The sequence below is a fragment of the Chinchilla lanigera genome, unplaced genomic scaffold (genome assembly GCF_000276665.1).
Source record: "Chinchilla lanigera isolate Chin_1 unplaced genomic scaffold, ChiLan1.0 scaffold00013, whole genome shotgun sequence".
NCBI classification, from domain to species: domain Eukaryota; kingdom Metazoa; phylum Chordata; class Mammalia; order Rodentia; family Chinchillidae; genus Chinchilla; species Chinchilla lanigera.
Genome location: NW_004955414.1, coordinates 32,245,010 through 32,257,466, shown reverse-complemented (window position 1 = coordinate 32,257,466; position 12,457 = coordinate 32,245,010). Strand labels below are relative to the sequence as shown.

General features: G+C 52.5%; 1 protein-coding gene across 4 annotated transcripts in view; it reads left to right on the top strand.

The window, feature by feature from the left end:
* Abcc8 (ATP-binding cassette, sub-family C (CFTR/MRP), member 8) overlaps positions 1-12,457 on the top strand; it is a 72,786-nt gene that overhangs the window by 31,562 nt on the left and 28,767 nt on the right. For all 4 annotated transcript variants that reach the window (XM_013512093.1, XM_013512092.1, XM_005380386.2 and 1 more), the window contains exons 11-16: positions 7,055-7,095; positions 8,214-8,359; positions 10,362-10,467; positions 10,582-10,698; positions 11,045-11,120; positions 11,716-11,821. In XM_013512093.1, the coding sequence (XP_013367547.1) occupies positions 7,055-7,095; positions 8,214-8,359; positions 10,362-10,467; positions 10,582-10,698; positions 11,045-11,120; positions 11,716-11,821 (592 nt within the window). The remainder of the gene's footprint in view (positions 1-7,054; positions 7,096-8,213; positions 8,360-10,361; positions 10,468-10,581; positions 10,699-11,044; positions 11,121-11,715; positions 11,822-12,457) is intronic.

The window sequence follows — 12,457 nt, the reverse complement described above, 5'->3', positions numbered from 1 at the left end:
GTTTTGTTGATAGGTCCCCTCCATTGCGTACAGCCCCCCCACAAGGTCCAGGGACCTGTTGCAGGGAGCTCTCAGCAGTGGGAACTGATGCACAGGTGGGAAAGTGCTTCTCTCCATGTGTAGAAAACTTCCTGTCCCCGCAACAATGAGTCAGGCTCCCCACTGCTGACAGGGAGAAAGGGAAAGGAAGCTGTGAAGTTAAGTGGGGGTACTGGGTCCCCAACGTCCTTGTTACAGTAGGCATCAAAGTAGGGGTAGCCTTAGGCGGCAGGTGGTAGCTACTTTGATCCAAGGAGATGTATATTCATTCCCTGGATTCTGAGCTGCACCCTGGGACATGTTTTTCTATATAAATATGAGCTGCCTAAGTTCCCAGGCTAGACCACTGAGACCTGTCTAGTAGGTGCTCCTGTGGTGTCCTCAGGAGACAAGCCAGGGCCGGGAGGACCTGGGGGAAGGAGATCCACTGTTGCCAGGATCTAAGGTGATGCTGGAAGGAGCACGGGGGTCTGGAGCCAAGCAGGCCCCTGCCCAGGGCCCTGTGCCTGCCCAAGCAAACCTAGAGGATGAACAGAGTGGCCCACTGGGTCCCTGGAGGGGCAGTGAGGGAAGGAAAGGGAGGAGCACTCAAGGAGGTCTTTTAAAAATTATTTTAATTGTTCATGTCTGGGATATAGTCTAATGATTCGATATATGTACATAAAAAGATAAAATAAGAGGACTTAGCATGTGTTTTTCCTTAAACATTTAGATTTTACATTTTGACTAACATCATAATTGTACATATTTATGGGTAGAGTGTGATAGTTCCATGTGTATACTAATCAGATTGGGGTAACCAGTGCAGCCACCTCATCATGACTTTGCGCCAAGAGTCTACAGCTCCTCTTTAGTTATTCAGAAAATATATACTGGTTACTGTGAGCGGTACCCCCTGCATGAACTAAAACTTGTGTGAAATAAGTCAGATACGGAAGACAAGCAACGCAAGTTCTCTGTCCCGTGTAGATGCTAAAAAAGTTGGTCCGAGAGTAGAACAGTGGTGACCCAAGGTTGGGAAGGATGGGTGAAGAGGCCTGGAGGGAGCTGGAGAATGAGTACAGACCATGGAACCAAAGCGCGCCCACCCTCCCTGGGACGGGTTTCTTTTTCAGATCCCGTGGCCAGGGGGGGCACCCCCTGGCTGCAGGCATACGCTTAAGTGTGTTTTCATTTCCCTCCTCCTGGACTTCCTGCCTTCTGTTTCTAAGGATCAAGACACGGGTCATTAGGCTTGGGTGATGGGAATCTCTTGTTCCCATCCTGGCGCCAGCCATGGGGTCCTGGTGACACAGGAGAGCTCTGGAGTCACATTTCCTAATGGGCCCAGCCTGGGGATGCCTGCTGGGCATCCATGCACCATTCAGTCAGATCGTGGGCAGACAGGATCAGCTCTGAAGCTGTATCTGGTGTCTCCAGTGTCCCTGCAAGCTCGGGAGTGTGGGTCCCCGGCAGCAGAGGGGTCTGCAAAGGGAATGGGCACAGATTCCCTGATACTGAACATCCAGGATGCATATTTCCTCCTGGAGGTAAACCGAGATCCAGGTTACAGGGTGGGTGCCCAGTGGGCCCCATCCATGTACTTCGCCCTCTGCCAAGCGGCAGGATGATGGAAGGGATGATAGACGCTTTCCCTGTTCTCTCCTCCACCTCCTTTTACAGCAGAGGGGCCTGAGGCTCAGGAAGGTAAAGTGCCTCTTTGAGGACTCCGCCAGTAAATGGCAGAGCGAAGAGAGAAGCGCGGATGGCTGAGAGTTCGCAGATGTGGGTAGAGCAGACTTTTTGCATGCCGGGTAGGATTTCAGGAGCAGAAGATAAAGTGACAAAAAGCTGGAGGGAGGCAAGGGTCAAGGTCAGTCCCTTTCAAATTTAGCTCAGTCCTTATTTCCTTGCAGACGCGGCATGACTCTAGGTGCTTCTGCTGCATTTGAGGACAAGCTTGGCAGAAGCAACAGATGGGTCCTAGATTCAATCAGCCACTGTGCTGCCAGTTCCTTCTGTTCTCTTTGCAGCACCCATCCGAGAGCTTTCTCTGTGTGCCAGGCCCTGGGCACTAAGAGGATGTAGGTGGAGTCCTGGCCCTCGAAGTCCTAGAGAGCATTTACCATACCTGCGAACAGTGGCTGTGCGTGCGATTAGGGCCACGGAGTCAACACAAATGCCTCTCTGTGTTACTCACCTGGCTCTGGACCTTTCATTTCTTTCACTCACTTATTTAATGAGCATTTACGGAGTGTCTCCCAAGTGCCAGCGCTAGGCACTCAGTGGGCAGATATGTTGGTCTCAGCCCACAGGTCACTTATAGTCTACCAGGGAAGCCAGCTATGCACCAGCACTGTAAGTGACAGGAACAGAAAGGGGTGTCCTGGGCGCCCACAAGAGTTTTGAGTCCTACTCATGCTGGTCTTGTGGGTGGTGGGTGTCAGGTAAGGCTTGTCAGAGGTAAAGCCCATTGGTGGTTCCAGAGCATGACCATGAATGAGCCGATGAGGCCTGGAGGAGGCAGAGATGACAGTGTGTTCCAGACCTGCAGAATCGGGTGAGGGGAGGGTAACAGGACCAGCTCGCGTGGGACTGTGCGTGCTGCGTTCAGGCTTCGGGGCTTGCTCTGCAGGCTGTGGGACACGGAAGGACTGATAGAGAAGAAAGATAGGTTGGAGCTGGGATGTAGCTCAGTGACAGAGTGCTTGCTTAGCATGCAGAAGGCTCTGGAATTGATCCCCAACACTAGGGGGTGAAAAAAGGTGGATATGGATCTGTTGTCTCTTTCAGTGTTCTATGCTTATGGGTCTGGACCGCAGTCAGTCAATGTACCTGGCTTCATATTGTGTGCCTGCAAAACAAACAAAAATCTCTCCTACTATGGATGGTTGGGGGTGAACAGGATGGTGCTGTGAACCCCGTCCACAGGACACAGCATGGTCCTCTCCACAGCCCAGGGCCGGCCTGCTCTTCGGAAGTCCTGATTTCCCTCTCTCCTCCCTGAATCACGTCCGGCCAGCATAGAGGCACAGGAGGACCTTGAGACATCGGTGCTCTGCCTTCTCAAGCTTCCCTGAAATTCTTCTGTAGTATCCGACCTTCCTTCCACCAGTTTCTTACGCAGGCACTGGCCTGGTTTGGTGGGGAGGGCAGCGGAAAGGGGCAAGCCTCAATTAAGGAAGCAGCAATCAGCCTCCCACAGCTTCAGAAGCTTCCCGCCACAGAAACACCTTTCACCTGCTTCCCTTCCCAGTCTGTTGACTTCTATGCTGATTAGGCTGAAGGGGAAATAGTTTTGTGCACTTTAAAATGCATTTCCCCTCCTCAGGTGCACCTTGTAGTTAAGCCCAGGCTGAGCCCCCACCCCCTTCGGGGGACAAAGATAGAGTTAACCGGAGAGGCAAATGCCTGGCTGGGCCTCCCTGACACATGGCTGCTGAAATATTTATCAGGGCTTAGGAAATGAAAAGCTGCCGGTATTTCACTGCCTGCTGGCGCCCACAGGGCCGGGCAGCATTCCTCAGGCAAAGAAAGCCAGGCGGGCTGGTGACTTTGGTGTTGGTGGGTTTGGTATTTTGTTTGAGGCCAGGGTTAGGAAAAACTGACACAGTTGCCCATGTTTGCATCGCCAAAACCCAGCATAACTCTTGAAACAAGGCATACCACTGAAAATGTAACTTTTGAATGAGTAACTGTTAAAGAATGTTTTTTAAAAATACCCATGTTTTTTGTACCATCACAAAAGGGCTTTCCATGTGAGCGTGGCCTTTGAGGCCTCTGCCTACGCCAGCTAAACTTTCCACAGTGGCGTCACTCTGTGAGATTTCAGCATTGTCATGGTCTTCGCTTTCTGTGCTTTGCCTTTTTTTTTTTTTCCCCTAAATCAAATCAAGGTGAGTCACTCCATCCTGCCAGAGTTGAAGGCAGATCTGTTCTTGGTCATCTTTCCTTTCCCTCCCACCACCTTAGAATCTTACAGAGCTTTGTGTGGTTTGGGAAAATGGGGCAAGGCCTCGGGTCTTCAGCCCAGCAGCGGGGTGTCCAGTGCCCCACCGCAGCCCTGGGTGCCTGCTGTGCTCTGGGAGAGGCCAGCCTGCAGCAGCCCGGGGCCTCCCCATCTGTAGCGCCACCATCCCCGGGACCAGCCACATCCACCCCAGGGCTGAGGGATGACCTGCAGCAAGGCCCTAGAAACACAGCTGCTGGTGATCCCACCCCAACCCCACCCCGAAGGGGACCCAGAACTCCCAGCTTCGAAGAAACCATCCTTCCAGGAGGGGCTGAGGGCACTGGAAAATCACATTTTCATTCTTCAGCATCTCTGTACAGAGCCAGAGCAGCACAGAAACTAATTATATCGTAAGCATGGCCCATATTGCTGCATCAGCTCTGAAATGTTCATTTTTTAACGTATTTATAGCTTGTCTCATTCCTCAAAGGAGTTCAGGCAGCTACAAGAATAAAGACAACAAAACAGAGAAAGTAGAAATTGTAAAAAGTCATGAGCAGGGAAACCGCGCAGGAGAATAAAATATCGATTATCACACGTTTTTCCATCTGCAGAATCGCCCCAGAGGCGGTGCACCATCGTTTAGGAGAGCAGCCTCTCCTGTTGGACATTTTCTGGTTATTTCATTGCAGATGGGCTTTTTTTTTTTTTTTTTTTTTTTTTTTTTTTTTTTTGCTGTGGTTGTGGTTTTGTTCTGCTGTGACAGACAGCACCGCCGCTAACACCATCTTGCTAGTGGCTTTGTGCCTCTCTTGAATGATTATTCAGGATAAATTCCCAGGAGACGGATTATGGGGTCAGAAGGGCTGAACTTGTGCAATGCTCTAGCGACAGAGCACCAGATTGCTTTCTTAGCGAGTTGTACTGATTTACAGTCCAGCTCCTAGGCTGTTCTTCAGCTGGGAGGAGAGCGCGCCCGCAGTGTGAAGGAGAGCTCTTGGCCTGGATCAGGGGCCCAGGGTGATGCACAGGGGCCTGCTGCAGCTTGAGCCCCTCTCCTCTGGTGATTTATCTGAACTGGGGAGAGGCAGGAGCGAGGCCCCTGCCCTAAGAGAGCCCCTGGGAACAATCAGCACTGCAGAGGAGGGGCAGTGCTACCTTGAGTGAAAGCTCTGTGGCTGGTGATGCTCAAGGGCACGGGCCTAAGGGCTGCTTCCTCCTCCCTCTTCTCCTCCTGAGCCAGTGATGTCCTATGTGCCAGGCCCAGTCCCTTATACTGAGGGTGTAACCAGTAGCCCAACAACTTCAGGGGAGGGGCCTGTGGTCTTATGGCGGGCATCTGGAGACCACTCAAGCTTCTATCAACAAGAGCAGTTAAAGCACAGTCGTGTGTAATATTGGTAATGATTTTTAAATCTCATAGATTAGCGTTCCCCCCAAGGGCTCCACTCATATATCCATATCTGCTGTGAAGTTAAGAGCTCCCTGGTGCGGCAGCCTGGTCTTCCTCATTGTCTTGGTTACTTCTCTCTTGTTGCTGAGACAAAATATTGGATGCCCAAAATTAAGGAAGGAAAAGTTTATTTAGCTTACAGTTTGTGGAGGTTTCAGTCCATACTTGGCTGGCTCCAAGGCAGAGTGGCACATGGCAGAGGGCAGCTGTTCATGTAGCAGAAAACAGCAAAAGCAACAAGAACAAAAAGGGAAGAGCGGCAGAGTGCAAGCTTCTTTCCCTCCCTTACACTGTCTGCAAGCTACCCGCCCCAGAGCCAGGGCAGGTGTAGCACTTATACCGATAATCTCAACATTGGACCCTGAATTGATCATAAACACTAGAAGCGTGCCCCATGGCTGCATGAGGCTTGGGGGGACACCCAGAAACAAACCATAACACTCATAGTTAGGAATCTCCCAGAGATGGGGATAATGTCTTGCCTATCTGCTTGGGAGCTCTCCAAGGGCACGTTCTCATTCCCCCCTCTTGTTTCCTTCGTCTGGCTGGGAGTCCCCTAAGGGCAGGGGGTGTGCATAGCCTCCCACCCATTTGGAGGTCCCTAAAGTTGGGACCACATCTCCAGTGGGCACTTGGTGTGTGCCAACAGGTGTGGAATTCTTGCAGTAAGTGGGCAGCCAGTCAGCCTTGCAGAATGGTGTTGACCACCTGGATTTCAGAGTCCCGACGATGTTGCCCTTCATTAGACCAGGGCTGAGCCCTTGGCTCCTGGCTCCCAACAACTCTTTGGCTAATTACAGAGGTCCTTTCTGGGGTTGCCTGGGAAGGAAGTGAAGGAAGGAAAATGAGATGGGAAGGTGGCACCCAGGAGAGTCCCTTTTACTACAAGAGACTCTTCTTCCTGTGAGGCCTGGGCTTGGGGTTCTCTTGGGCATTTCAGCCCAGTCCAGGAAGGGGTGACTATGGAGCAGAACTAAGGTACACTACCCAGGCAGCACGTAGGGCTCTCAGACCCTCTCACCTACATTGTCCCCTCTGTCCTTGGCAAAGAGTGTATCATATGAGCAAGTAAGTACAAGTTTACACAGTTCAGATGAGGAAACTGAGGCACAGGAAAGGTAAACGACCTGCCCAAAGGTACATGACATGAATCACAGTGCCTCCACCCTTCTGTGGCTTTCTATCCAGCTCCCTTGCTCACTGAAGTTCCCGTAAAGGATCTGGGCCACAGGAAGGGCCGGTGCTGCAGCACATCAGCTGCCCATGTGAACTTGGACTTTAGCCTGAGGTGTCAGGCAGACCCCGATTGAAGCCATGCTGAGTCACGGATACATTGGTGTGGAGGAGTTTGAGCTCCTCCCACGAGCTGGAGGGGACTAGGAAGCTTCCCCTTCATAGAGAACCTGGCTTGGGGGTTACAGAGCCAAAGGCAGGGGAGGGGCAGCAACTTGGTGCCTCTGGAATCCACGCAAGGAGCTGGGGTGCCACAGAGCTGGAGTTTCACCCTCCCGCATCCCAGCTCCCCCTGGCAGGCTGGGAAGGGATGGGAGCTGCACTGCCCACACTGCCCTGGGCACCCTTCTGCTCTGCTGTTCTTTCCCCTCCTAAAGTCCCCTGTGCTTCCTCCGCAGTTTTCATGAACACAGCCATCCCCATTGCAGCCGTCCTCATCGTAAGTGGGCCTGGCTCTTCCTCCTAGGGTGGGGTGCGCGAGGCATCGGTGGTGACAGTGTCTAGGTTTGGCCCTTCTGCCCAGGGTGTCCTTAGTGGCCAGGAGGACATAGGGTTGGGTCCTCAGGGCCTGAGAGATCTGAGGCTGAGGATTTAAGGCAACTCCACTTTCTTTTAAAAATAGCCATCAGCTTTTGAAGTATAAAAACAAAACATGTTTACTGTGAAAATGATGGGAAATTCAAAAAGGAAAGCACAGAGAGAATTAAAAATCCCCCATGATCCCACGTAACATCTTCAGGGTGTTTCTTCCCAGTCTTTTTTAAAGGCATATGCTATGTCATCTCCACAAAAATAGGAGCCTGCTGCCCGTACAGTTGTGTAACTGGCCTTCTAAAATGTAAGAATATCCTGTACACGGCCCCCTGTGTCATGAAATAGCACGATGGTAGTTTTGTAAAGTGATTTAACAAAGGCTGTGCAGAACTCAGCACTGGAGACAGGCCATGTGTCCTACAGAAAGACCCAGGACCCCCAAAGCTGCAGCCCCTTACCTAGCCTCCCACCCCCACTGGTTCTGACAGCTGCAGTTCTTTAAAAAGATGTTTTGATTTCCCCCGGGACCAGCGGCAGTGAGCTGTGTGGAGTTCACGGCCTGTCAGGCACGCTTGGGAATTCACTTGCGCTGTGATTTATTGGGCCCATTCCTGGCCTGGCTCTTTGGGAACTGTGGGTAGCAGGCTCCTGAGCCAGCCAGGTAGTGGCTTTGCAGTGAGAGATTTTTCATTTTTCCCAACTGAAAGCCAGGGAAATGAGCACCCAAGCTGCTAAGAAGGGGACAGGGCTGACCTCACCACGGGGCTCCTCTCTGATCATGCATGACAAGGAGGATTGGGATTAGGAGGGAGCAGCCCCTGGCCCCCTACACGAAGTCCTGACCTTGCCTGGGACATTGCATGAGATGGTTATAAGGATGATGAGTGTCTCTAACCGTAAGGTCCCCTTGGGTGGCACTTTCTTGTCAGTCTCCGAGTTTCCTTCCCAGGGCTGGATGCTTCTAGTGTGGGTGGTGGCCCACACCCTGAGCCACCCAGGCCTCACTGGTGCCTCTGTCTGCAGACCTTCGTGGGCCACGTCAGCTTCTTCAAAGAGTCTGACTTCTCACCCTCGGTGGCCTTTGCCTCCCTCTCCCTCTTCCATATCCTGGTCACTCCGCTGTTCCTGCTGTCCAGTGTGGTCCGGTCTACAGTCAAAGCTCTGGTGAGGTGAGAGGAGAGAGTGGGCAGGGGGAGGGACAGGCACTGCAGGTATCACCACTGCTTTGCCCTTGTGACCGCCGGACCACAGCTGATCTGGGCCTGGCTGGAGCCAGTCCTGGCTGGGCAGAGGGCCACAGGCCTTGTAGATTTTTGCAGCACACCATCCCTGAGGAAGGACTTGCTTACATATTTCAAGGAGAGGGAACTCACTGTCACCTCCAAGACAACATTGAAAAAAAAATTAATGAGCTGAAATTAGCATCCTTATAAGTTCTACCCAGTGGTCCTAGTTCTACCTCCCAGAGCCACCCAAAGTGAGTGTCACTCGACCCCACGTGACGGCCCCTGGGATAGCAGAAGTGTCCTCTGCATGCCTGCTGCAGGCTCAGTGTCCCCTGCTCTTTCTATGGTCCCAGAAGCGTCCCAGCCGCTCCAGGACAGTGGCTTCCTCCAGGTGCCTACAGTGGCATTCTGAGTGACTGCAGCTCTGGGTTCTAGAGCCCAGCAGTAACACATTGCCAGCCTCCCAGAGGTATTGCCCTCTTCTGAACAAAAGTCTGAAGGAAGAGGCTGAAGAGCCACTAGGCAATGCAGCACCAGTGGTACCCAGGCCTCTGTGGGCATATGGAACAGCTCCTTGAAAGCAAAAGCCTGTCCCCTCCAGGGGAGAGCTGGCCATGTCCTTATCCATCACCAGTAGGACCAGACAGCATGTGTCCTCTGGGTCTTCAGCTTTGAGGAACATGACATCCTTGACTCATGGGACCCTGGCAGGTCCCGGACAGCCGGCAGGAAGAAGCAGCTGTTGGAATGCAGTAGCTGATGTGGGGGCTGCTTGCTTGAGGAAGTTCTTGGAGAGATTCAAAGACGGAAGGAGCAATGACTGTGACCTTATGTCAGAGGAGCAGGTGGCGGGAAAGGGGTTCGCTCCCACTTCCTGGGTGGGAGCCCTCACCTCTGTTTATTGGCCGTGGCATTGTGATTTCACATGACCACCCCTCCTCCTGTCACCTCACTCCAAACCTGCGATTCTGTGTAAAAACTGCAGATCAAGGATGCTGCATCTGCTGAAAACCCATGCCACCAATCCCGAAGTAGCACATTTTCAAACACTGCATTCTGCTGTTTGCAGAAACAGCATGCGAGGATAGCTGAAGCCTCCTTAACAAGGGATCTCAAGCTCTGGGCTGCGGGTAGGAGGGAACGGGACACCACCAGAAGCTTTACTTTGAGAGATGAGGGCCAGCTCCAGCCTACCCTCCCAGGGACAGAAAAGCCCGGGCTAGATGTCTTTCTCAGCCCCAGACTGTTCTTGCTCTGAGGGTTGGGAAGCCCCTTGGACATTGAGCAAAAAGCACAAAAGGGGTTGTAAACGATTCTCCAGCTTCCTCGGGTAGCTTCAGCACCCCAGGGATAGGAGAGGATAAACTCCCTCAGCCTTTGATAGGAAATGTTTTAAGAGTCATCTCCTAACCATAGAAAATTCTTCTGGGAGAGGGATGGGGACAGCTGTCCCCTCCATAGCTTATGACAGACCACACTTCCTCCAGCAGCTTGTTCTGGGGATTCGGTTCTGTAATGTTTATAGAGCAGTTAACACAGTGTCTGGCATATCGTATGTGCGCACCACATATTAGCTATTGTTAATAATCAGTCCTAATCCTAACTAACCAACCCTCTTGGTAACTCTAACAATAATTAATAAAGCCTGAGATCATCCTCCAGGCCCATAATCCAGATTAATCACCTTTAACATTAAACCTAACCTAAAATTAACCAATCTGACTTCTCAATCCAGCTAATTGGCCAGCCTTTAAAAAACTCCCAGTGGCATCTATTACCCACTGCTATGTTGTGCCCATGGTCTGTCCCCATCTTGTATAGGCTTTGCAGGGGCCACCTTGAGGACCAGGAACCTCACTGAGCTGCCCCTCAGGCCCTGTCCTCCTCCTTCTCCCTTCCTCTGCCCCTGGCAGGGGTGAGGGGTGTCTCTGTGCTTCCTCTGCAGCGTGCAAAAGCTGAGTGAGTTCCTGTCCAGCGCAGAGATCCTGGAGGAGCAGTGTGCCCCCCGCGAGCCTGTGCCCCAAGGCCAGGTGAACAAGTACCAGGCAGTGGTGAGTGCCCGGCCTCCTCTTGCTCTCCCCAGCATTTTCTTCTAAGGTCTGTGCCTTTCCTGCGAGGAAGAGGGGCTCCCGGACCAGGGTCCCTCACCTCCTAACCATTCCCAGCCCCTCAAGGTTGTGAACCGCAAGCGTCCAGCCCGGGAGGACTGTCGGGACCTCATGGGCCCACTACAGAGGCTGACCCCCAGTGCAGATGGGGAGGTCGAAAACTGCTGTGTCCAGGTGAGCCCTGGACTCTGTCCCTCTATACCTGCCACCCAGCATCACCTTCCCGGGGGAACTCAGCACCTGGAACTGGGCCCCGGGGCCTGGGTGCTGGGTCTTCTGCATAGAGGTCACCCTGCCTGTCAGGGCCCTAAGACCAGAGCTTGCATCTCCACCCAAGGCCCCCTTTCCTTCTCGAGAGGGTGCCTTGGGTAGGGTCAGTCCCCAACTCTTCTGCTGTGTCTCCAGGGACTGGAATTAGAGTCTCTTGGCTTCCGTGGGGGAGGGGAGGCAAGCAGCTGTTCACGTTACGAACCGGCTGCCTTTCTCTCCTTTTCTACATGGTGGGGGTTGGCCAATGAAGATCATTGGAGGCTTCTTCACCTGGACCCCGGATGGAATCCCCACACTGTCCAACATCACCATCCGAATCCCCCGAGGTATGGCCCAGCCAGCCCTCCACCAGCCCTCTCACCAAGTCAGATGAGTACCTACCCTCTGCTCACTCTTGTGGGGAGCTCTGGGCTCTGAACCCCAGAGAAGGGCGTACGAGGTGGGAGTGCAGCAATAAGTCAGATCGTCCATTGCAGACAACATAAGCACCTCACAGAAAGATCAGACTAGAGTATGCAAGGAAGTGACATGGAAGAGGCAGGGTTCAGTGCATGAGTGAGTTTCCTTGGGCCACAAGGCAGGTGGGACACTCTGTCTGGCAGAGGCACCGCCATGAGCAAAATAGGAAGGTGGGAGCCAGGGTGGTGCTTGTCAAGGCCACGAGGAGCTGGGCGCACACTGGGGAGCACTGGAAGCGGGGAGAGGGATAAGAGTTGGGGGATCAGAAAGGAGGGAGGACTGGGAAGCCCAAGGATGGTGTTGATTGCCAGAGGAAGGACTCAAAGCGGAAGACGGCTTCTCAGGGATTCCAGGCAGGAGGAAAGAAAAGGGCACCCGCAGGAGTGGGTGTACCTATCTGTCCTGAGTGATGGTGGTTCACACTCTCCCTATCCCTCCCGTCTTCCACCCACCCTACTGCAGGCCAGCTGACCATGATAGTGGGGCAGGTGGGCTGCGGCAAGTCCTCGCTCCTCCTTGCCACGCTGGGGGAGATGCAGAAGATCTCAGGAGCCGTCTTCTGGAACAGGTAATAAATGTGTCCTCCAGGATAAGGTAGCAAGGAGCTCTCTTTCAAGCAAACAATCTCCAGGGAGGACGCATCACGCATTTATCCACTGCCCAGTGTGCATTCAGTGACCCCTCAGTAGGTGCTATTGTTATTCTCATCCTCGTCATCAGTATTTATTCAGCCCTTACTATGTAAGCACTAGGTTCTGTGCCAAGTCCTTTGCATGAATTATTTCCTTTCATCCTTATGGGAACTAGCATGACTGTGACCAACTAGCACTGATCCTAGTTCTCACTTGATATATGTGAGTTAAACTCTTTGCCCTACTAGGTGACAAAGCTGGAATTTGAACTCAGTTCTGTTTGACGCTGAATCCATGTCCACTCAACAGCATCCCATCCCAGTGTGGGAATTTGAAAAACCAACACTGATCTCAGGCTTGCTCACCAGCAGAGCTGACACTGACCATTCAGTGGGTGTGTTGGGGACCCAGAGAGAACCCAGACGCATGGTGATTTCTGGGGCCAAGATCACTATCTTAATTAAAGAGTCAGAATCCCAGGCTGAGTCAATTATGAATGTATTATTTATACCCACATACTTCCAAGCACTTAAACTAGTTGATAAAAAATGCATGTAAAATGGAACCTTTTT